The sequence below is a fragment of the Cnephaeus nilssonii genome (genome assembly GCF_951640355.1).
Source record: "Cnephaeus nilssonii genome assembly, chromosome: 16".
NCBI classification, from domain to species: domain Eukaryota; kingdom Metazoa; phylum Chordata; class Mammalia; order Chiroptera; family Vespertilionidae; genus Cnephaeus; species Cnephaeus nilssonii.
The window spans coordinates 32,131,059-32,157,800 of NC_137087.1; the positions used below are offsets into that span (position 1 = coordinate 32,131,059).

Consider the following 26,742-nt stretch of genomic DNA (forward strand, 5'->3'; position numbering starts at 1 on the left):
AAATTATTGTCAGGAAAAAGGCCATCTATCTCTGTTGACTGACTTAAGGCCTTCCATAATATGACCTTTTGTCAATGTATTTTTAACTTGAAATTCTCTATGATAAAGCCTCACTTCTTTCAGAATAATTTCCTCGTCTCACAAATATTTCCACTTCTTGGGCTTTGCTCACACTGTTCATTTTACTTAGAATGGCATCCTCCTTACCTTTCAAGTCCACAAGTTTTATTCATCTTTTAAAGATTAACTCAGACCTATTTCTATTTCCTATTTCTAAAGTTGTCCCCAAATATTCACATTCATTTATCTTCAGTTTTTCCAAACCTGCAGCATATGGATAAATGTCAATTATAGTGACATATGGATAAATGTCAATTACAGTGACAAAATTTATAGAAAAATCAAACATTTTATTTGCAGAGGTCCAGCGTTCTTTACAAAGCTGTCCATATATGGTTTTTCTCTCAATGCATTTCCCTATAGCCAACTGAGACAATCCTATTTCACTGGTACTGTGTTCATATATTCCATAGTTTGATAATAATATCCCCCTTTGATTTTGCTCATAATATTTAATGTATTTTCTTGAAAAAAATAAAAAGTTTATTTAAATTTCAAAATATAATTCCAAGGAAATAAACAAATTTAACTGTTCTCCTGATCCTTTATTTATCTGAGTAGTTCTTTCATAGTAGTACTTCTCTTAGTTTCATTGGCTAGAATGGATATGTATATCCATTGGAAAAATACATTGAAATTATATATGTTTATATGTATATACATGTATGTTTATGTGTGTATACTCCAACTAAAATGCTGCCTTTAAAATAAAATTAAATGAAATACATTTTACTCTTCTGTGAAATATTGCAAAATATTTTCTATGCTGTCTCTTTTTCTTTTTTTAGTTTTTCTTAATATATTTTTATTGATTTCAGAGGGGAAGGGAGAGGGAGAGAGGGACAGAAACATCAATGATGAGAGAGAATCACCAATTGGCTGCCTCCTGCATGCCCCACACTGGGAATCAAGCCCACACCTGGGCATGTGTCCTGACCATGAATCAAATTGTGACCTCTTGATTCATAGGTCATGCTCAACCACTGAGCCATGCCAGCTGGGCCTGTCAGCTTTTAGTATAGGCATGCAGTTAATACATAATGATCTAAATGGTGTGTATGTTTTTTTTTTTAATCACTCAGGGTTTAATAGATTGTTGGTGTCAAAATATTTTACACTTCATTAAAATCCATAAGACAGGTATAAAGTCATTATAACAGATGTATAAAAGAAGTTTCCAAAATTAAAGTCCTGATTAGTCACTTTCCTCGTTCACTATGAGAACACTGAGCCCTGAAGCAATAGCATGAATTGGCTACGTTACACATTAAACTGGTCACAAAGTTAGGAGTAAAACCTACATTTTTGGTTCAATCATCCCTTCACTGCTTTTCGATAGACAACCTATTAACTAAATTACAACCATTTTCATGTAACTGATTTAAAAATAAATATAAGGGTTTATAGTATTGTATCATCTACCTAATAAAAGAGTAACATGCTAATTGACCGTGCCTTCATGACACCCACCAGCCAATCAGGAGTGAATATGCAAATTAACAAACAAGATGGGTTAATTTGCATACACATGTGTTGAGTGGCCGGGGGCGGGGCAGGGTGCTTGCCTTGTCGCCATGGCAATGATGCTGGCATTCTGTACCACCCCAGCCACTCTGGGCCTCTGGGCAGCATGGGAAAGCAGAAAGGCAACTCCAGCCAGAGTGAAGGTTGTGCTGGCAGCCAGGGGAAGGAAGGCCCATTCTTGCACAAATCTTCGTGCATCGGGCCTCTAGTAATATTATAATTACAATCAGTGCTTTTATGAATGCATGAAATATTTGTCTTTTACAGCCTTTGTAAGCATGTTCTTCTATTAGTATGTCAAAAATTCTAATGCCTATATCTAAATGCTGAGCAGGACTATAATGAGGTTTATAATTCCTTGTTTGTGAGCAAGACATGAGACATTGCAAGTATTTTTCTCTGGGAAATTTAAGACTCTCTCTCAAAATGAACATCTTGCTCAACTACATGTGTGATAGTTGTAATAGCTGGCATAACATAGAAGGTATTTAATATTAGCTGATATATTAGCTGATATCATATGCATGTTTAATTAGCATGTTTATTTTACCCTACTTCAAGTTATACTTAGTTCTCCTAACATGGCATGATAATGTCCTTCAACAATACTCCTTAGATTAATGTGCTCATTAATTTTTAAAAATTGGATTCTAAAATACTTTAGTTTTTTTTAAGGTTTAACAGAATGATTTAAAACATTTTAATGATTCTCTCAATAAGCAGGAACCAAAAGCTGAATTTCAGTCAAATTAAACCATAGAAATATCTGAGAATCTCTCTCTTTCTTCACACACATACACATACACACACACACAAACACACACAAACACACACACATGCACATACATATGCAAATTCTTATGTCTACCTTATTTAATTTTTTTGACTAAATGTAGTTCAAATGTTTATTATATATTTGTAAAAATTAAATGTAATATAAGTGAATAAATATTTATCTTTATAAATATGTTTCTTATAATAATATGTTCAAAGCTTAGACTTTGTTATAATGAACGTGATTCATGAAATGGTATGATTATATTTTTATTATTTATTTAAACTACATCAGAACTATTTATACATAAATAATATTGATAAAAGTAATGGAATACCCATATAACCCTCATCCAATTTCCCCTGCTGTTAATATCTTTCATTAGTATGATACATTGTTTTTTAATAACTAATGAACCTACAGTGAAACATTATTTACTTGAATGAATATTTTATTCAGATTTTTCTTAGTCTTTATCTAATATTTTAGTTCCTTAACATTTTCTTGACTTTAATGACCTTAATAATTTCCAGGAGTGAGACGGTTTATAGATTATTTCTTATTTTGGATTTACCTGATATTTCCTCATGATGATAGATTTTGCTCAGGAATACCACAAGATTGATGCTGTATTCTTCCCAGTACATAGCAAGAGAGACATACAATGTCAATGCGTTCCGTTACTAGCAATGTTAGCTTTTTATTGCTTTAGTAAGTTAGTGTCTGCCTGTTCTTTTCTACTTTATTTACTAATTATGTTTACTTAATAATTAATAAGTAATTAAAACTATTTGATGAGGAATGACTTTAAGACTTTGTAAATATCTTGTTTCTCATCATATCTTCACTCACACTTTTATTAGTGATTTATGAAACATTGATTTCTTGAAAAGCCATAGATGAGAATGCAAATTATTGTGGTGTATATATTTTCTTCATTTTATTTTTTGCCCCTTGATCATTTAGTGGGTGCTATTTCAGGCATTATGAAATGCAGTGGCAATAAATGTTTGGTTACTAATGAGAAGGTTAGCATACTGAAATCATAGTGAATATAGGAATTTATAATTTGCTTGCTGAAAACCAACCTGTTTTCAATAGCAGTTATTATTCAATATGAGTTTTCTAAAATACAGGCAAGAACTAAGTTGAATTTATTTGTTTTTCTGTAAAATATCTCAAAAGCATTTTTCCTTAGGGCTAAACATAATTTACCTTTGATGAAATACATCATCCAAATTGCATCATTTCAGATTATCTGTGTATCTTGGGTTTCCTTATGTGTCAAGTTCTATTTATTTCTTCTTTTGTTTCCCCTCTTCTTAAAAGTTTATTATTAGTAAATTATGAAATTTCTGAAATAATACATTTCATAGTGCTTGAGACCATCTGTGTTGCAGTCTTTATCTACCAAATATTAGAATCATGACATCAAGTAGAAGCTCTCTTAGACTAAAATTGCTTAACTATAAAGTAACTATAATAAAAAAAATAATGTTACATGGTTGTATTAAGAATTAAAAATGATAATGCTTTTTTAAAGTACTTAGTACAGGTTTTGGCCTTATTTTCTTGCAAGTCAACTCTGCCTTGAACATATACTTTATAACTAGTGATATATTTAAAAAATCAAGGGGATCTTCACTCATGAAATGCAAGAAAAAGTACATTTGTAAGCAGGCAGTAATTAGTGGAACATCATTAAGAACTTCACCTTTCCTCACACTGGTGAAAAGACATTATCTTTGAAGCTATCCAATTTGAGCATTAAACTTTCCTGATCAAATTTTTTTAGCTTTGTGCTCTTCTTTCACAATGTATCAGGACTATATCATCTTTTTCCATTTAAAACATGCAGTTTTGAAATCTGTTCTTATCAAAGTAATTCTGGTAGATTGAAGAGCACAGATGGTCTCCATGATGAAGTATTACAATGATATTCCATATATAGTTAAGTATTTTAAAAAACATTTTATATGTTTGTATTATATATCCCATATATAATTTAGATGACTTTTTATGCAAGTTAAATATTATGTTTTAGGAATATAGTCCATGGTATTAAAAACTTGATGAATATCTCCAACTATTCATGGAATAAAAATCACTGGACCTTCAGAGCCATTCCCATTCACAGAATTTCTTTGAATAGACAGGACTAGCATTTACTCTAACATCAAACGCTTCTGAGGGAAGAAATAAGACTAAGCCCTAGTTCCTTTTACTTGTCCCAGTTCTTCTCCTCCAAGGGATTTGCACATTCTTTCTAGAAAGCAAGATACAAACAGTAGGGAAGAAAAAAAGAGAAGAAGAATAAAGCAATGGAAAGAAACACATAAAAATATATTTTTTTCTACTTTAAACATGTAAATGTAATCAATGTTTCAGCTGTCATAAAGAATTAAAGTATTTAATTTATTTAATCTTTTCTTTTTAAATTCCCACCCAAGGATACTTTTTTCATTGATCTTTAGAGAGATCGTGGAAGAGAGGGAGAAGGAGAGAAGAGAGAGAAAGAGAGAGAGAGAAAAAGAGAGGTACATCAATGTGAGAGAGACACATTGATTGGTTGGCTCCTGCAGGCACCCCTGCTGATCAAACCTGCAACTGAGGTACTTGCCCTTCATGAGAATTGAAACCTCGATCCTTCCATTCTTGGACCTACACTCCAAAACTCTGACCACTGAGCAAACTGGCCAGGGATAAACTTTTCAAATTTAATGGGCTATTACATATATTATATATTCAATCTAAAGTTAATTGTTCTTTAGCTTTTACTAAAGGTGAGTAGAGTTATTTGTCACCCTCTCTAATAATAAGCTATTCTTTTATTTTGAAGATACTTATGAGTTTGCCTTTAATAATTTCTTCAGAGGAAGTGATTTTCAATATTAATTATATAACTTCCATAATAAACATGGAGTGAAGATTTTAATCACAGATGCAAAAACTATTTGTATTAAAGGAACATGAAGAACATGTAATTTTCTATTTTTTTCTCTTTGATTTTAATAAATCACTGCATGATAACATCCACTGAGTGTGAATTCAAAAATGTGTATTATTTGCTATCAATGCTAGAAAGATTTAAGATAAACTTCCAAGAGACATTTGATTTGGATAAATATTTGAATAAAATAAATGTTATATTAATGAGTTAATATATACCCAATACAATGATCACAGAAATAATGATTTGACCAATAATAAGTTACCAATAAATAATTATAGATTCAGAGAAATGTAATTTCATCATTGTGAGAAAAAGCTTAAGTTCTCAACAAAATTCCACCAATCATTATCTGTTTACAAATTTATCACTCCATTTTATTTGTGGGGAACCCTTGTCTTTCAAATATAGCACTATTTCTAAAGCATATTAGAATAATAGGGTTGTCTTTTGAGAGGAGGAGGTTAAAGCTGAATCATAGTCATAGGATGAATAGCTTCTAATTTGAAAAATTATTATCATATGGAAGCTGATCTTTAGACCATACAGTATAATTGAGAAAACCCTGAAAATAAGTGTAGGGATAAGAAGAAGAGAGTAACTAATCATTTTTAAATAGGCCTGTTTTGCAGCACTACATAAATTAGAGTTCAGGAATTGGCAATACCAGACATAGATTACTAAGAAAGCACTGTGGGTAATCTTCAAAGGGTCACAGAGGGTGATCGAAGTACTAACAGATTGTATAGCCCCTGCTATGGTGATATCAGCAATTGTTCCATAGAGTGCCATACAGTACATATATAGACATTGGTAAGTGTTAACATGGCAATCTAATCCTACCTCTGCAGAAGCAAATACTCTATTTTATTTGTTTGCTGAAGAGAAATGGGATCAGGGGTATATTATTCAGTTCTTCGGAGAAACAGAATGATACATAGATGATAGATAGATAGATAGATAGATAGATAGATAGATAGATAGATAGATAGATGATAGATAGATAGAGCAAGGGATACATATTATAAGGAATTGGCTTATGTGATTATGGAAGCTGAGAGATCCTAAGATCTCCAGTGGGCAGGCTGGGAGACTCAGGAATGCTGATGGGGTAGTCCCAGTCCAAAATCTTAGAACTAGGAAATGGATGGTGTAAGTTCCCATCTGAGTATAAGTCTGAAGTCAAGAAATGCCAGATGCCCCCGTTCAAAAACAGGCAGTGAGAGTGAATTCATTCTTACTCAGCCTTTTTGTTCTACTCAGCCTTTCAACAGATTAATGAGGCCCTCTCATATTTGGGAGAGCACTCTGCTCTACTCAACCTCCTGATTAAATGTTAATCTCATCCAGAAACACCTTCACAGACACATCAAGAGCAATGTTTAGTCAAATATCTGGGCATCCTTTGGCCCAGTCAAGTTGACAACTTATTTAACACTCACAAGAGATATGTATTCATGATACACAAATGTGAGAGAAGATCACAACATTGAGGTCTCATTGCTCATTAAACTTGGGGGAGTGACACCAGTTTCACTAGCAGTGATGATTACACAGAATGTTATCTTTTGTTGGGTGTTTTTTTCTTAAGAGTGTAATTGGTATAAAATGTCTTCTGGCATACACTAAGTCAGAAAAAGATATTGGTGACTGAAAAATAAATGAGTACCAATCTCATGTAGACTGATATTGCATCTTGGTCCACTAAAGATAATGTTTCTTCTTTAATAATGTCTATTAATGCCCTAACTGGTTTGGCTCAATGGATAGAGCGTTGGCCTGAGGACAGAAGGGTCCCAGGTTTGATTCAAGGGCATGTACCTTGGTTGCAGGCAAATCCCCAGTAGGGGGTGTGCAGGAGGCAGCTGATCGATGTTTCTTTCTCATTGATGTTTCTAACTCTCTTTCCCTCTCCCTTCCTCTCTATAAAAAATCAATAAAATATATATATATATTTAAAAATAATGTCTATTAATAAAATAGAAATAGGGTATCTGCTACCATTGATAGCATTGTTCTGAAATCATTAATATATGAAAAGTTTCATGTAGTGAATTCTAGTTCAACTTATATAATGTCTATGATTTTTCAGATAGTCTATCTTTTTTTAAAAGATAGAGAAGAGAAACAAAACCCTTGTTTTATGATGAAATATGTAAGAAAATAAAATCTCATCAAATGCATTTTAAATCATTCCTTAGGGTAGCTTTGTCTTAGAAAGGTTTTCAAAGGATAACATTACTCTTTTGTATCAATCATTTCCCAGTGAATTGGTTCTATATTAGTTTACTTATTATTAAAAAATGCTCTTTTCTTCTGGACTCTAGTACAATTTCTCTTTAAAGCCATTGAAGTTATCTGAAGAAATTATTTTCAAATATATGGAAAAGACTATTTTAGATATTCATAAATGATATAGTTTACCAAATTATTCCTACCAATAAGTTTTTATGAAACTATAGTGCATGTGACTCCAGGAAATATTCAAAATATATCGATGTCATAAAATACAAGGGCACTAATGCCAGTGGCATCATTCAATCATTATATATATATACACATATACATATATGTATATACATATACATATATATATATATATATATATATATACATATACATACATATATATATATATTCAAAATATATCGATGTCATAAAATACAAGGGCACTAATGCCAGTGGCATTATTCAATCACCATATATATATATATATATATATACATTAGAGGCCTGGTGCATGAATTCATACATGAGTGGTGTCCGGCCAGCCTGGCCAGGGGGAGGGGACATGGGTGGTTGGCTGGCCTGCCTGCTGGTCAAACTCCTGGTTGAGGGGACAATTTGCATATTAGCCTTTTATTACATAGGGATATACACTGAGTGGCCAGATTATTATGCGTTCAGAGATCATAATAATCTGGCAACTCAGTGTTTATATGATACAATATTGTGATTTGTGGAGTGCTTTCCAGCATTCATCCTTCTCAATATCTTCTTCAAAGTGAACAACATACCATTTATTTTCGGAATATTAACTTGGTCTACAATGACATTAGCATCATGATTGTGTAAGATATCCTTCCTTTAAATCCTCCCTTTTAGCAAATAAAAATAAGCATCCAGCCCTTCCACTCTCAAAGAAAAAAAAAAGTCAATGGAAAAAATATCCTCCAGTGAGGATTAAAATAATAAAAGGTCAGCATCCATCCACAAAGTACCTCTGTAGTGATTGTGGGAGCCAGCATACACCAAGAGACCTGGAACTAGTACCAACCAGTAGGCCTCAGGTAATCAGGCCAATCTCAGTTGGGGCCATGGAACCAACAGGAGCCAGCAAACTTGTCCCATACCTTCTGGGCAGTGGTCTGGGAAACCTGGGGAATCCTGGCTTGGGCAGATAGCCATGGATGCTAAGGACTTTTGTTAAAGTCCAGCCTGCCTGAAGAGAGATCCAGCACTCCATTTGCAACAACAGCAACAACAAAATAATACAAGTTTGGAATTTGGATGCATTAAAGAGGGTAAGGCAAACTTTTTCAGTGCCAGTCCTCCTTCCAAGGCTGAATGTACAGTGCCTCCCTAGCTAGCAGGACCTCTCCTGCAGGGGAACAGAGCAGTCAGCGGCTGCCTAGCTTACCCCAGTTGTATGACATGCTGCTGAGTTGTATCCAATGGGGAGAAACAAATTTCCTCCACCTCCGTGACTCAGGGGAGGGAGGAGATTGGAAAAGAGACAGAAAGAATTCAAAGGGCACAACATGGATGAGGTTCCTGATGACTTTGTTTAGGACTCCAGTAGGAAGCCAGCTCACAGGCTAGTTGGAGAACATTGTACAAGGATTCCCCCCGCCCCCGCCCCCGCCCCCCCACACACACCTGATCTGTGAACACCCTAACACTCCAAGTGCTAAACCCATGCACTTCCCCCACTTTGTGGCCAACTCCTTGTGTGCACCCCCCAGTGTAATGGTGAGAGAGAGCTCTTTGGTAAACAGGGAATGTGCTCAGGAAATCAGGCCAAAGGCTGTGAGCAAGGGCAAAACCACAAACTTGACGGCACCGCCACCTACTGGAAAATCAAGTTTCCCCAGCCAACCTGTGGAGTTCTATAAGAACCAGAGAAGATACACAACTTAAGAATTCAGACACAGAAGTAACAAAAAGTCTGAAGCAGGTATATTAAACAAGGTTGCAGAAAATTCCAGATGTAAGCAGGACTAACAAAAAATATCTCCAACTCAGTGATAATTAGGAAAAAATTGATATGTCTGGTACTTCAAAATGCAATAGCAATAACACAAAATTTCAAGGAACATGAAGAACCAAAGAAAAGTCATCACCAAAAGATAACAATCTACAATAATCGAACTAAAAAATATGGATATTGGTGATTTACCTGATAAAAAATTCAGAATAACTGTTTCAAGGAATCTAATACAACAAAAAGCATAGAAAGACAATTCAATAAAATCAGAAAATGATACATAAACAAAATGAACAATTTAACAACTATAAATCATCAAAATGAAACAAACAGAAGTTTTGGAGCTGAATAATTCAATGAACAAGATGAAAAATACAATAGAAAGTATCTGCAATAGAATAGATCAAACATTTTAAATAAGGTGTCTTTAAACAAAAACATACATAAAATAAGGTTATGTATTGATCAGTTGATAAAAATGTTATAACCGGAGGTTACAAAAACTTAACCCTGTATTCTCCTAGCAATGTAATAACCTTGTATTCCCCTAGGAACAATGATTTAGTCTTTGTTCATTCAGTGTTTGTGGTAACTTTATAGAAAATAGGGTAATGAAAATCAACAGTATTTATATGAAAACGTGAATACAATACTTCTGTGGGGAAGTATTGCCAATTAAGATTAGTAAGGACAAATGTTTGCTTTTGGGAGCATAGTTCATAATTTTCCTGGTGGCTTGAGTATCTATGGGTCATAAGATATCTAGACAGTTAACTGAGAACTGCTCACCTTTTACATTCACATTCTAATTTCTCTCCTGCATCTTTTTGAAATATTGAATTTTCTTGCATTGGTTTTCTTTAACATTTACATATTTTGCATTTATTTATACATTTTTTTTGTATTTCCCAATAGCTGTATAAAATCATTTGTGAAAGAACACATGAACTAAATAAGTTATACCCTCAGGCAGCTACCCAAGCTAATAATCATCCCATGCATAAAATGCCCTTCAGAAAACCAAATTTATTTTTCTGAGGCTTGTTGACATGTTAAAGGACATAGACCATGGCTATTTGCATGGTAGATGTGCCCTGAAAACTGTGAATAATAAAGTATAGGGCAATACATTATAATAAACTACCTGACTGTCATGTGAAGATTTAAACTTCCACATACTATTTAAAATTTCACAAAGCACCAGTGTGCAATTTCCACGGTAATGAGAATAAGTAAGGGTAATGTATGTGTATTTATATTCATCTAATATGTGTGTGCTTATAGATGTGTATATATTTCTATTGGTTGTACATAGAAATTAATGAAGAAAATTAATGAAGTAGGATTCTGAAATCTAGTATTTTTTTAAAACCATTTTGTGTATTCCAAGTCTCAATTGTTTATGTGCATCTAGTATAGATTATTTCATTGGAGCCCTTTTAGTCTTGCCAGACTTTCTATATTAGCACAAAATATTTTATCTTTTTTTTCCTTAGCTATTTGTATTATACTAGTTTCAAATATTCCACACTCTAGTGCATATCTGAACAGGGTAACTATCTGAGTGGTAGATTGTGTTTGTAATGTGTAGATCCATTTTAGTTCTGATGTTTTAATTCAACCCATGACACAGTGATTTTCTTGGCCAACAAAGAAGTTTGAAGAAATACTTTTAAGTTTGTTTTATTAGATATCTGGAAACAAATTGTTGTCATTCAATTTTAAAATTGCATAATTTAAAAATAAAATCATAGCTATATAAGAATGATGGAAGTTTTATGAGAGAGAACAATGTCCTTTGGGACAGAGGTTACACTAAAATATATATAAATTTTACTTGGAAGCCTTTTAGTTAAATAATATTTCCATTAAACTCATACCCCAATGGTCTTTTAGTGCTACATGTGCTATTTTTTTTAATTTTTTGGGTTGACTTTGGTTAATAGGATCATATAGGTTTCATTTATAGATTTCTATGATACAAGATCTGTATATTGCACTGTGTGCCCTCCACCCAAAGTCAAATCATTGGCCACCATACATTAGGCCCCATCCACCCCCCACGTTCCCCACCCCCTTCCCTCTGGCAACCACCACATTGCTGTTTGTGTCCATGAGCTTCAGTTTTATATCCACATATGAGTGACATCATATGGCTCTTATCTTTTTCTGACTGGCTTATTTCACTTAGCATCATATTCTAAAGGTCCATCCATGTTGTCGCAAATGGCCTTATTCCATCTTTTCTTATGGCTGAGTAGTATTCCATTGTGTATATGTACCACGTCTTCTTTATCCAGTCCTCTATTGCAGGACACTTTGGTTGTCTCTATGTCTTGGCCACCGTGAATAGTGCTGCAATGAACATAGGGTGCATGTATCTTTGTGAATACATGATTTCTAGTTTTTTTGGGATATACCTGGTATACCCAGGAGAGGGATTGCTGGGTCAGATGGTAACCCTATCAAGTAAAGGCTACATGTGCTATTTAAGCTGTAGCCTCTCCCTTCATTCTCAGGTCTCTTGGACCTGCAGAAAGTCAAAAGTTTGCCTTTTAAAGCTGCCTGCCTGGAGGACTGACTTTATAAATACCCACTGAATGAAATGGGATGCTAAAATCTACCACTGTTGTACTTTGTACTTTTGATATATTTTTTAAATCATAATTGTATTAGTTTTCTAAATTGGAGGCTATAAACTGTAGGAGTTACTGTGCCAGTGGATGTGTTTTGTTTGTTCCATTAAATGTATAATTTATTTCTCTAAAATATGTTGCCAACCTTAGAATGAAGAGGTTACTTATAAAATTAGACTATTAGAAGACCGAGTAATAATGACTCCTTATTCCATTATGCCAAGAATTTGCTGGGGCTGAGGAGCAAATACCACCTTAGAGAGGGTACGTGCTCCCCAGTTGGTATCATTCCCATCAGGCTGTTAAAGGTGATCCATAATAAGTTGTAACTAATGAGGAGGGATACTCAGGTAAAGCTTGAGGAATGGAGACTCTGGATGTAGGGACACATTGTGCAAAGACCTACAGGTAAGACAAAATAACAGTGATTCTGTGGTGGAGATCAATCTATAATAATAAAAACATAATATGCTAATTAGACCGTACATCCTTCTGGGCGAAGCCTGGACTGCGAGGGCCGAGCCCCTTGCACAAATTTCATGCATCGGGCCTCTAGTAAGAAATAAAGCCAAACACCAAATCCTGGTTGTATATGCCTCATTAAGTTTTGTGGTTGTTGTTTTAATCCAAATGAAAATATCTGACCAACTCCTGTCACATAACAGATACCTACTCAAACAATCTTGTGAGCACAAATCAACGCCCTGCTTTCTTTCTCCTTTGCTAGTTGGGGCATCTGTTATCTTTGACATTCTTGTTTTGTTTTTTTTAAATATATTTTATTGATTTTTTACAGAGAGGAAGGGAGAGGGATACAGAGCTAGAAACATCGATGAGAGAGAAACATCGACCAGCTGCCTCCTGCACACCCCCTACTGGGGATGTGCCCGCAACCAATGTACATGCCCCTGACCGGAATCGAACCTGGGACCCTTCAGTCCGCAGACTGACGCTCTATCCACTGAACCAAACCGGTTTCGGCAATATCTTTAACATTCTTGCTTAAACTTGCCACTTGCATGTAATTACCGACCTGAATTTCACTGAGCTCTCTGAAATGTGTTGTTTTTTTTTCATTTTAAAATACAGTAACTCACTTGCACATACAATTTAAATTCTAGCTTGTAGATAACTTGATGCATTAAGGTGTTTTTAAGGAGGAAAACAGATGCATTTTCTCCACAGGGGCTAAGATGCTAATGGCCATAAATTGGTCCAAATGTGCTTCAGACTGAATCTGGGTCTTCTCTTTCTCTATCCCAATGCAAGGACCATGATGTTGGTAATTGTGGACTTTAAACATTTTTATGTAAGGTTGCAAGGGTTCTTTTGAATCCCTTTGGGTCTGTGATTGTGGGCAGCTGTCCACTCTCCTTTGTATAATAAAGGACTTTTTTTGTGCCGGAACAGTTCTGGTGTGCTACTGATGAAGTGAGAATCGACAGATTTCCTCTTGTATTTTCAGCTCACCCCAGTTGGCACCACGATATTTACAGGATTTGCAGGAGACAATGGAGCTACAGACATTGATGACGGCCCAAATGGACAGATAGAATATGTGATTCAATATAATCCCGATGATCCGGTATGTACATACCTACTTGCAGTGTGACTTCATGCTGAGAAATAAAATCAATGCTTACTTCTCGTGATATTTATTATTTACTCTATTAGCTCCTAGAACCACATTAGTAATAATAGTATAATTAAGTACTACCTCAAAATTGCATTCTTTTGAATTGTGGGCTATGCTTTGCAAAGCTAATTTTCTGGTGGTATTTGTAGGGAATCCTTTAAAATGTGTTTAGGTTTAATATGGCATTTTTGCTGAATCTCCATGATGTTTGTGGATTCCTAAGCACTCTAAAGAAATCGTTGGACATGGTATAACCACTGTGATTCGTACGCTTTATGCAGCTTTCAAAGGAATACCACTGCTGCCACTTCCCACCAAGGGAACCTGAGGTGGAGCGGAGGACAGAGCCTCTGGCTATGGGGGTTTTGCGCTGTGAACTTATTTCTTCCAATGATATATTTAACACAGATGAAAGAGGAATTGTTTTGCTGAAGCTAAAGCTGGTGTTATGCCTGCCATCTTGTCTTCCTCTTTTCCCAAGACAACTTCTCAGAACATCATGGGCTTCCCAAAGCATAGTGGTTTTGCTTGTTTGTTTGTTTGTTTTTTCCCAAAGCATAGTTTTAAACTCACTTCTTAAATGAGATTTCTAAAGGAATGCTTCTCCTTTGCATTAATATTAGGAATATAAAAAGTGGTGAAGATAATATTATATCTTTATTTTTATATCATATATTTCTTAGGTAAGCTTTAAAGAATCAACAGAAATGACTGTGCTTGTTCAGACTAAAAATTCACAAAAGATCTCCATCACAAGTTTATTGTGAGAATTAAGTGAATTGTGAATGAATTTTCTCCTTTTAGACTCAGGAATCAGTCAGTTAATAGTAGAATCTCTCTTGCAAAGGAGAGAGAACAGGCTCCTAGGTGAAGTGATTTTCCTGGTATCACGCAGCCACTTCTAAGCTATAGAGTCAGGACTCTGATTTCAGAGTAGCATGTGCGCCACTCTTTCTCTGTTGTGTTCTAATAAAATAGTTGTGTTACAATTTTCCCAAAAATTGGAGAATGAAAAATGAAAGAAAAAAAAAAGCCCATGGGTCAAGGGAAGATGGGGAGGGCGTGGAGTGGTTTGTTTTTCCCCTAAAAAGTATGTCTCCACGTGAAACCAAGAGATGGGGAAGTAATGAGAAAGTGACAGAGAAGGACAATAAGGATGAAAGGTTACACAAGAAATCGAGTGGAAAAGATCAAAGAAATAGAGGAGAAAAGGGCAAGAGAAACAGATTTTCCTTAAAAGTACAAACAAGCAGCTGACTGCACATTTTATTTCTAAACCATTTATTTTCTTTACTGTTTAGGTTTTTAAAAGCATTAATTATATGTGTGTGACATGTTCCTAACTTACAATTTATGAAGGTCATTTCCTAATCTTTACTCCTCAAGTTGTATAAATGAAACGTCCCAGCCAAGTATAGACTGGCCAAACCATGTATTTTAGGGAAACATTTATTACATTGCTTTAGAAAAAAAAAAATCCAAGGTTTAGCTATAGTGTGAGACAAAATGTATTACTTAGTAGCTATCTTTTTGAAGTTTTGTGAGGCTGAAATTCCTTGTTAGCTGTGCAGTAATTCCTTCTGAATGCTTTTCCCTTTCAGGGATATGTAGGCTTGGCATAAAATACAATATATACATTTTACTGCCTACAGATTGGAAAGCCAATCAGCCACATTCAGTTTCCAAATTACAAAAAAAAAAAAAAAAAAAAAAAAATAGAAATAAAAAAGAAAAAGAAAAATGTCCTTTAGCAAGCTAGTAGTCCAGTGGAATAAAGACATTCTCTAGGCATGGTTCTAATTCAATGAATCAGAATAAGACTTCATGCCGAGACCGGTTTGGCTCAGTGGATAGAGCGTCGGCCTGCGGACTCAAGGGTCCCGGGTTCGATTCCGGTCAGGGGCATGTACCTTGGTTGCGGGCGCATCCCCAGTCGGGGGTGTGCAGGAGGCAGCTGATCGATGTTTCTCTCTCATTGATGTTTCTAGCTCTCTATCCCTCTCTCCTCCTTTCTGTAAACATTCAATTAAAAAAAAAAAAAAGAATAAGACTTCATGACAACACTTAACTTAGGATCTATTGGAGGAGAAAACATTAACCCAGTCATGTCCTTACAGAGAGAATCCACCTTTAGCATCATAGAAACTTGGTGTAAACCTCAGTACCAGTTTTTTCTCTTGTAAGATCTATGAGAGAGAAATACCTGACGGTATTAATATTCTGCCACTCTTCTATTTTTAGTAATTCTCCTTATATTAACAATGGCATGATATTCACTTACTAACTTCTTAATTTTAAAGAATTGTATGTACTACAAACATATTTAACCTAAAAATGTGGCTACCTCTGGCTTTTGCAACCACAATTGTAATGTCTTTTAGATTAATCTTACACTGTAGGATGAACCGAAAAAAGTGTAGATTGCTCTATTCTACTTAAAAATCTTAGAGTTTTATTTGTTGTTGTTGTTGTTTTAATATCATACTATATTAATCATTAACAGGAATTACAAATTAGTGACCTGGATTTCAACATTTTGTTTGGCCACAAATCACTTTAAATAATTTTTGAGCCAATCATAAAATTTCACATTCAAAACTTGGTTTCTCTTCTCTCTTAAGAAATAGAAATATGACAATGCTGGTCCTGATTTCCAATAAGACAACAATCAACTAGAGTTGCTCTGCTGTGTTCTCATGAGGAATGAATTCCCACCACTCAGAAAATATATGTATAGCTGCTTATACTCCAAGGGGTTTTATTCATTTACAGAATCTGCTTTATAGTTGTAGAAATTTGCAGAAGTCTCTTCTGCCTTACAGTAATACAAATTATTTAAATCAATTCTTCCCATTACTTTAAACAATAAATTTCAGAGTTTCTGATAAGAGAAGTCAATAGAAATTTGAATCATGTTTCCCAGTATGTTTTCAAGATTCTTTTTTAATCTTGAGTGTTTGGCAACTTAATTATGGCATGCCAAATTGTAGTTTTGTTTGTGTGTGTGTTGTTTTGTTTGTTTATTTGTTTTTTATAATTATCTATTTTGAAATAGGTTACTGAAATTCTTTTTTATTTTTTTCTTTATTGATTAAGGTATTACATATGTGTCATTATCCCCACATTGTTCCCCCCCCCCACCCCCCGACTCATGCCCTCACCCCCTGGTGTCTGTGTCCATTGGTTAGGGCATAAAAGTCCTTTGGTTGATCTCTCCCCCTTAACCCCACTCTCCCCTACCTTCCCTCTGAGGTTTGATGGTCTGATCGATGCTTCTCTGTCTCTGGATCTGTTTTTGTTCATCAGTTTATGTTGTTCATTATATTCCACAAATGAGTGAGATCATGTGATATTTATCTTTCTCTGACTGGCTTATTTCGCTTAGCATAATGCTCTCCAGTTCCATCCATGCTGTTAAAGCTCTGCATTTTTATTTCACCAGTTAAAGAAAATATCAGTCATTATTTGTTTATATTTTCAAGCCTATTTCCCTGATACTTCTTCCTCTGAGATGGCAATTACAGGAATGTTAGGCATTTAAATATTTCTCCATTGGTACAGGCTCTGCTCAAATATTTTCAGTAGATTTTAATCACTTATCTGCAACTGTCAATCTTCTGTTCATCTATAGTTAAGGTTACTGTCTTCTCTGTTTTCTCCATTCTGTTATTAAACATATTCAATGTGTGTGTGTGTTGTTGTTGTTTTTAATTTCAGATAGTATAATATTCAGGTCTTGATTTTCCACATTTTTATACCTTGTTTTTCTTGGTTGTGCTTTTTCAGCTTTTCACCTACAGTGATAATATTATTCTTACACCTCTTAATATAGATATAGTTATGAATAGCTGATTTAAAAGTCCGTGTCTGCTTCTTTGAACATTGGTCTTCCTTGATAATTTCTCCTCTTGAAAAGAAATCACATTTCCTGGTTCATCGTATATCAATTTGGTTTGGACTCTATCCTGGACATTGTAAATGTTACATTGTGGAGAGACTCGTGGTTTCATTTTATTCCTTCAAAAATTTTTTTTGTTTTGTTTGTTTGTTTATTTTAGCAGACACCTTGATTGGACTCAAATTGAAAACTTTTCCGGATGCAGCTCAAATCTCAATTCAGGACATAATTTTTCTTAGTTTATCTGTGTGTAGTCTTCCCCATGCAGGTGTGGTTTCAAGATCAACTAAAGATTTTGACATATTTTTTAATTGAATTTATTGGATGAGAATCTATAATAATAAAAGCATAATATGCTAATTAGACCGGACAGCTGAATGACCTTCCAGACATCCTTCTGGATGGCCTTCCCAACGAAGCTGGGGCTGCGAGGGCCAAGGCAAGCCACCATGGCTGCAAGGGCCGAGTGCCTTGCACGAATTTTGTGCATTGGGCCTCTAGTTGTTAATAAAATGTTATAGTTGCAGCTATAAAATTCTATATCATGTATATATTGTCTTGTGTATTCACCATCCAAACTCAAGTGTCCTTCCATTATCATTTATCTCCCCTTTTAACTTCTTCTTCCTCCCCTCACCCTCTTCCCCTCTGGTAATTACCTTACTGTTGCCTGTGTCTATGAGTTTGTTTATTGTTTTCCCTTATTCTCTTCATCTTTTCCACCCAGCACCTCAAAACCTCTTTCATCTAACAGCTGTCAATCTGTTCTCTGTATCTATGAGTATGTTTCTATTTTGTTTGTAGTTTTATTTTGTTCATTAGATTCCACATGTAAGTGAAATGACTTGTCTTTCTCTGACAGGCTTATTTCACTCAACAGAATACTCTTTAGGTCCATCCATGCTAGCGCAAAGGGTAATATTTCCTTCTTTTTATGGCTGAGTAGTATTCTATTGAATAAATGTACCACAGTCTTTTTATCCACTCATGTACTGAGGAGCACTTTGGCTGCTGCCAAATCTTTGCTATTATAAATAATGCTATAATCAGCATAGGGATGCATATATTCTTTTGAATCAATGATTTGGGTTTCTTCAGATAGATTCCCAGAAGTGGAATCTCTGGGTCTTAAGATAGTTCCATTTTGAATTTTTTAAGGAGAGTCCATACTGTTTTCCACATTGTATTCACCAATCTACATTCCCATGGACAGTGAACAAGGGGTTCTTTTCTCCACATCCTCTCCAACACTTTCTGTTTGCTCATTTATTGATGATAGCCATTCTGATAGGTTGAGGTGATATCTCATTGTGGTTTTACTTTGCATTTCTTTGATGATTAGTGACATTGAACATCTTTTAATATGTCTAGGAGTCATCTGTATGTCCTCTTTGGAGAAGTGTCTATTCAGGTCCTTTGTCCATTTTATAATTGGGTTGTTTGTTTTTTGTTGGTTATTATTATTATTATTATTATTATTATTATTAATTTTAGTGTTGAGTCTTATAAGATCTTTATAGATTTTGGATATTAACCCATTATCAGATGTATTATTGGTGAGTATGTTCTCCTATTAAGTGAGTTGTCTTTTTATTTTGTTGATGTTGTCCTTTGCTTGTCAAAAACTTCTTAGTTTGATACAGTCCTATTTGTTTAATTTTTTGTTTGTTTCTCTTGCCTGAGGAGATATGTCAGGAAAAATAATCGCTACTAGAAATGTCCAAGATTTTTTTTAATATATTTTATTGATTTTTTACAAAGAGGAAGAGAGAGGGATAGAGAGTTAGAAACATCGATGAGAGAGAAACATCGATCAGCTGCCTCTTGCACACCCCCCACTGGGGATGTGCCAGCAACCAAGGTACATGCCCTTGACCGGAATCGAACCTGGGACCCTTGAGTCCGCAGGCCGACGCTCTAACAACTGAGCCAAACCGGTTTTGGCAAGATTTTACTGCCCATGTTTTCTTCTAGAATTTTTATGATTTCCAGTCTGACATTTAAGTGTGTAATCATTTTGAGTTTATTCTTGTTTATGGTGTAAGAAGGTGGTCTAATTTTATTTTTTTATACATTTATGTGTCTGATTTTCCCAACACCATTTACTGAATAGACTCTCTTTACCCCATTGTATGTTCTTGCCTTCTTTGTTGAATGTTAATTGACCATAAAAGTATGGGTTTATTTCTGGACTCTCTATTCTGTTCCATTGATCTATGTGTCTGATTTGATGCCAGTACCATGCTGTTTTGATTACTATGGCCTTGCAGTATAGTTTGACATCAGGTAACATGATTCCTCCAACTTTTTTCTTCTTTCTCAAGATTGCTGTGGCTATTCATATTTGGACTATTTGTTCTAGTTCTATGCAATACTCCATTGGTATCACGATAGAGAGACCATGTTATCAATCTTCTAAATGGCATTAAAACAGAATGATGTAAGGAATTTTTTAATGGATAAGAGACTGATCTTATAAGTTATATTATTTTAAGGTGTGAATACACTATCATACACTGAGGGAAAGAATGTTGGAAAATTGCCCTTATGATATGCATGTTACCAGGAAAAAACTAAATCCCTGACAGGGTAGGAGATTTAACTAATGAGCAGCAGTTCCCAGGTATGAATAAAAAGTAAACTATAACATAGATGATTTTTCACAAAAATAGTGTTTCAATTTAATAGCTGGATTAAATATTTGAATAAGCTTAGAATACAGAATGGACACAAACATTAAAAAGGGATATTATGTAGAATAATTGGGATATTTGAGCCCTTTGGTGATAAAAACAAGTGCTGAAAAGGTAATATAATAACAGGGAAGTTTTTTAAATACCTAGACTTTGATTTATAAATAACCTAAAAATATATTTTTAAACTATCACAAGCAACAGGATTCCTGGTTACCATTATCAAAGGACTCTGATAAAACCCATTGATCAAAATGAAAAGTTTTCAGAAATAAGAATAGTAAATCTTAAGTGTACACTCACATTCTATTTTCAAGTAATAAGCATGCTCTCTGTAACTTCTTAGGGTACTAAATTACACTATCAAAATTCCTAATGCATTGTATATTCAAATGATTTTGAATCTTTGTCTTATTTTCAGACATCCAATGACACCTTTGAAATTCCCCTCATGTTGACTGGAAACGTAGTGTTAAGGAAGAGGCTCAACTATGAAGATAAAACACGCTACTATGTCATCATTCAAGCTAATGTGAGTATTCAGTTCCTCTTACTTTTCTCCTATGAACTTATGAAGTAAATAAGTTGTTTAAAATGTGTAAGTTCTCTGACAGTACTCAGTATAGTTTGCACTTCCTCCTTTGGAAAATAAAGTAGCCCTGGCCTCAGTGTAATTTGTATAAATATTCTTCTTCCTGGCAAATGGGATGGAATAGGGGATGAAGATTGTTTCCACTCACTGTAAACTTCACTCTCTGAACCACTTGTACCCCCTTCTCTTCAGTGATTGGTTTTTAGCTCATACTGAAGTATTTCTCAAAGCAGGATCCACCAAACAATTTAAGCCAAATCACCATGAGAGCATATTAAAAATGCAGATTCCTTGAACCAACCTCAGATTCTCTAAATGAAAATTTCAGAGGGTAGAAATGCATTTTTTAATATATATTTTATTAATTCTTTACAGAGAGTAAGGGAGAGGGATAGAAAGTTAAAAACATCGATGAGAGAGAAACATCGATCAGCTGCCTCCTGCACACATCCTACTGGGAATGTGCCTGCAACCAGGGTACATGCCCTTGACTGGAATCAAACCTGGGACCTTTCAGTCCATAGGCCGATGCTCTATCCACTGAGCCAAAATGTTTAGGGCTAGAAATGCATTTTTTTATTAGTTCCCCAGGTGACTCCAAAGTACACTAAAAGTAGAAAACTACTGAATTGGTAATCTTTTCCCTCATGGTTATCATCCTATATAATAAAGATGTAATATGCAAATTGACCATCACTCCAACACACAAGATGGCCACCCCCATGTGGTCAAAGATGGCCACCCCCATGTGGACACAAGATGGCCACCACAAGATGGCCTGCAGGGGATGGCAGTTGTGGGTGATCAGGCTAGCAGGGGAGGGTCAGATGGGAGGGACCAGGCCTGCAAGGGAGGGCAGTTGGGGGTGATCAGGCCTTCAGGGGAGGGAAGTTGGGGGGGACCAGGCCTGCAGGGGAGTGCATTTGGGGGAGACCGGGTCTTCAGGGGAGAGCAGTTGGGGGTGACTGGGCTTGCAGGGGAGGGCAGTTAGGAGTGACCGGGCCGGCAGAGGAGGTCAGTTGGGGACAACCAGAACTGCCGGAGAGGACAGTTGGGGGGGACCAGGCCTGCAGGGGAGGGCAGTTAGGGGTGACCAGGCCTGCAGGGTAGGGCAGTTGGGGGTGACCAGGCCTGCAGGAGAGGGCAGTTAGGGGTGACAAGACCTGCAGGAGAGGGCAGTTGGGGTGACCAGGCGGGCAGTGGAGGGCAGTTAGGGGCAATTGGGCCGGCAGGGGAGCAGTTAGGCATCGATCAGGCTGGCAGGGGAGTGGTTAGGGGGTGATCAGGCTGGCAGGCAGAAGTGGTTAGGGGCAATCAGGCAGGCAGGCAGGCAGGCAAGCAGTTGGGAGCCAGCAGTCCTGGATTGTGAGAGGGATGTCCCTTGAGGGGTCCCAGATTGGAAAGGGTGCAGGCTGGGCTGAGGGACACCCCCATGCACGAATTTCATGCACCAGGCCTCTAGTTTATTGTATAGTTGTTCACTAAATATTAGCTACAATGACCATAACCATGGTATGTGGACAGTAGTAACAGAAAGCCTGAAAAATAGTTGCTTATATAACTTTAACATTTATTATTAATATTATTATTATTTTAATAAAAGCCTTAGGTTGCTGTGTCTCAAAGCTTGGTGTGACAGATCAAGTATATAAGCATTTGGGTTCCTTCTATCCTTAAGTATTCCCCTTCCCCTGAAATTTGGTTATGTTTCCAATGCCTTGTCTGCTGGGTGCTTATGAATATTATACCTATTAGCAAAACTGAGTGTAAGCAAGTGGAAAGGGTGCTAAAGATTTTTTTTTAGAGGTTGATTCTGTTTCCTTTTATTTGAGAGGACACTGAGACAGTGTCCTCTCAACTTCCCCTTATAGACCGTTATCACATGAGCCGGCACAGCAGAAAGGAAAGTTGAGGAAGTCTATCTGTGGTAATCATCTCCGGATGACAACAACTATGGTTCATCTTCTGTGGCTGGGCACATTGATGACTTGAAAAAATAATGTTAGCACTAAGAAGAATGCATTTTAGGAATAAAAACTAACAAGGCTGACCACAGATAGCTTAAACATTAAAAAAGCCCCATAACAAGTTACAGGGATATTCTGAAAAGGTAGTGAGCCTTCGAAGCCATCTTGTGTCTTTAAGGACCCCTATGCATTGTAATCTTATTCATATAGCAGAACAGAAAGACAGTAGGGAATGGAAAAAAGGAAAATATCCTCCATCAGCTATTCTTACAAATTTACAGTGGTATCCCCTTATCTGTAGTTTCTCTTTGTATGCTTTTTTTAAAAAATATTGATTTTTTTACAGAGAAGAGAGAGGGATAGAGAGTTAGAAACATCGATGAGAAAGAAACATTGATCACATCCTACTGGGGATGTGCCCACAACCAAGGTACATGCTCTTGACCGGAATCGAACCTGGGACCCTTGAGTCCACAGGCCGACGCTCTATCCACTGAGCCAAACTGGTTTAGGCTCTTTGTGTGTGTTTTTTTTTAATATATCTATATATCTATACTAATAATAGCCTAGGTTGCATCACACCCTCACATCATCTCAAGATGGCCATCACAAGATGGCCACATATGTAGCGGAGGTCAGTCCTGGCATCTCTGCCGCCTCGCACAGAGGAGGCAAGTCCTGGCAGAGGAGGCAGGTTGTGACAGGGGAGGGCAGTTGTGGGTGATCAGGCCGGCAAAGGAGGGCAGTTGGGGGTGATCAGGCTGGCAGGGGAGGGCAGTTGGGGACTATCAGGCCAGCAGGGGAGGGCAGTCGGGGGCGATCAGGTCGACAGGGGAGCAGTTAGGCATCAATCAGACCAATAGGGGAGCGGTTAGGGGGCGATCAGGCTGGCAGGCAGAAGTGGTTAGGGGCAATCAGGCAGGCAGGCAGGTGAGCAGTTAGGAGCCAGCAGTCCCGGAATGTGAGAGGGTTATCCAACTGCCGGTTTAGGCCTGATCCCACCTGCAGTTGGACATCCCTGAGGGGTCCCAGATTGGAGAAGGTGCAGGGCAGGCTGAGGGACACCCCCCACCATGTATGAATTTCATGCACTGGGCCTCTAGCACCGGGCCTCTAGCACCGGGCCTCTAGTATGTATATATGTGTGTGTGTGTGTGTGTGTGTGTGTGTGTGTGTGTGTGTATATATAATTTTTTTTTCTGAGAGGAAGAAGAGAGAGAGAAACATCAATGATGAGAGAGAATCATTGATTGGATACCTTCTGCACGCCCCCTAGTAGTGATGAGCCCACAACCCAGGCATGTGCCTTTGACCAGAATCAAACCAGGGACTCTTCAGTCTACAGTCTGATGCTCTATCCACTGATCCAAACCAGCTAAGGCAGTGGTTGGCAAACTGCAGCTCGCGACCCACATGCGGCTCTTTGGCCCCTTGAGTTTTTAGCAAAGGCCAGCTTAGGAGAACCCTAATTAAGTTAATAACAATGTACCTACCTATATAGTTTAAGTTTAAAAAATTTGGCTCTCAAAAGAAATTTCAATCGTTGTACTGTTGATATTTGGCTCTGTAGACTAATGAGTTTGCTGACCACTGAGCTAGGGCCTCTTTCTGTGGTTTTGATGCCAAAACTTCTGGTCTGGTCGGTCCAGATTTGTTTTCTCCCCAAACTGAAGAATGAGTTCACAGGCAAAGATGGTAAGAAGAAGCAAAGTTTATTGAAAGATGGATGGACTCCCGCAACAGGGAGCAACAGGAAGGGGGCCCACGTGGGTTGCTGGTTAAGATTCTTTGTCTAAGGGCAGATATATATATATATTTTTTTTTCTGGCTTCTGATTGGTTCTTTCAAAGAATTCTGCCTTAGCAACATCCCTACATTTTATGAATGGGTGGAAAGAATGGACATGACAGACCTGAGGACCTGATTGAGGACCACCTCTTCAGGTCCCAGGTGATGTCACTGTTCCTGCCTAGCTGGGTTGCCCTAGCAACTCCCTCCTAGCTGGGTTCAACTTTAGGTCATTTTGTTTGTCCCTGTTTGTTTGTTTTGTGTGTGTGTGTGTGTTTTCTTGGAGCAAGGTGTAGTTGGTAGGCTGCAGCCTATCCATGTCTGCAAGGTCCTGTTATTCTAGGATTTCCCTATTCTTCTCCCTCTCCTAAGGTCTGATCCCTGACTGCCTAGCCCTCTTCTATCACTTCATTTTCAGTTACCCTTGGTCAACCACAGTCTGAAAATATTAAATGGAAAATTACAGAAATAAACAACTCAATAAGAACTTCATGAGTTTTAAATTGTTTACCATTTTGAGTAGTGTGATGTCATGCCTTCCCACTTTGTCCCACCCAGGAAGTAAATCATGCCTTTATCCAGTGTATCCATGCTGTATATTCTACCTTTCCATTAGTCAATTAGTAGCCATTTCTTTGTCACAGCATCACAGTGATTATGATCAAGTAATATTTATTTTACTTAATAATGACCCCAAAGTCATTCACACAACTTTTATACTTTTATAGTATATTCTATTTCATTATTAGTTATTGTTTTTGATCTTATACTGTGGCTAATTTATAAATTAAACATTGTCATTGATATGTATGTAGAGGAAGAGGCATAGCATATACAATGTTTGGTATTATCTGCAGCTTCAGGCATCCACTGGGTCAAAACCCAAAATTCAGTCAAGTTCATTCGAAGATCTAATTGGCTTTATTAAGCAATTTATGAATCTGGCAACATCCCATCCAGCAAGTAGAAGGGCCCTTGGAGGAGTTGTATGAAATGGATGATTTTATAGGAAGAAGGGTGGAGCAAATAAGCTATTAGCAAAAGAAAAGAAATAATTATTTTTAGGGCAGAACATCATCTTTTTAGAGGCAACAAAAAGGCTAGGGCTTTTTCATGCAGATTGCTTCTTCCTCCTTTGGAAAATGAAGGGAGTCCTTGTGGTGGATTACTTTACCAAAATCAGAAAATCCCAGTCCGATTAAGATTAAATATCTGGTGAAGGTCAAAACTGCACTTAGGTCAGGTTATAAAGCTAGATTTGATATCATGGGTTTTAGCACAAGTGACGCCCTTCTGGATCCGTGCTATTTTTTGTTTGTTTTTAACAGGGGCAAATTGTATATGTAACAAGGCATCACTAAATAGCCATTTCTCTCTGTCTTAGAGATATTTCATCAGAAAGGGGATATATATATATATATATATATATATATATATATATATATATATATGTATAGATATAGATATAGATATTTACATGTGTTTCTGTAGATAGAAATCACAATTTTAAAGCCAAACTTTTAGACTTTCATTGAAAATTCTTAAAGTTTGTTTTGTTTTGTTTTCATTTCATTGTGGGTTGTCTTGATGTTCAGTGGAAGAAACAAGAGTGAAAACTATGGACACAGGAAAAAGTAAGATCTATAAGATCTCAATACTGCTCCCATAACACTGAATTTTTAAAAAACAATTTCTATGTAAATGGATATATGAACAAAAGATACAATTTCCCTTTCTGACTAAAAATCTCTAATATAATTCACAAAATATGGCATGTATTTGAAAGCTAGTTTGTATTGTACTCATTAAAATGAGCTAATTTTTTTATAAAGAAATGCAAGCTAACAAAAATCTGAATGGCTGTCTAAACTTAAATATTTATAAAGGCATCTGGGACAATTTGTATTCAATTTGCTAGACTACTCATAACTAGGGAGAGTGATAAGTTTTTCATGT

At 36.4% G+C, this 26,742-nt stretch overlaps 1 protein-coding gene across 1 annotated transcript in view; it reads left to right on the forward strand.

The window, feature by feature from the left end:
• PCDH15 (protocadherin related 15) overlaps positions 1-26,742 on the forward strand; it is a gene marked incomplete at its 3' end in the record, with an annotated part of 650,107 nt that overhangs the window by 249,501 nt on the left and 373,864 nt on the right. Inside the window, exons 6-7 of the mRNA XM_079793021.1 lie at positions 13,678-13,797; positions 20,861-20,971. Coding sequence (XP_079649147.1) covers positions 13,678-13,797; positions 20,861-20,971 — 231 coding nt within the window. The remainder of the gene's footprint in view (positions 1-13,677; positions 13,798-20,860; positions 20,972-26,742) is intronic.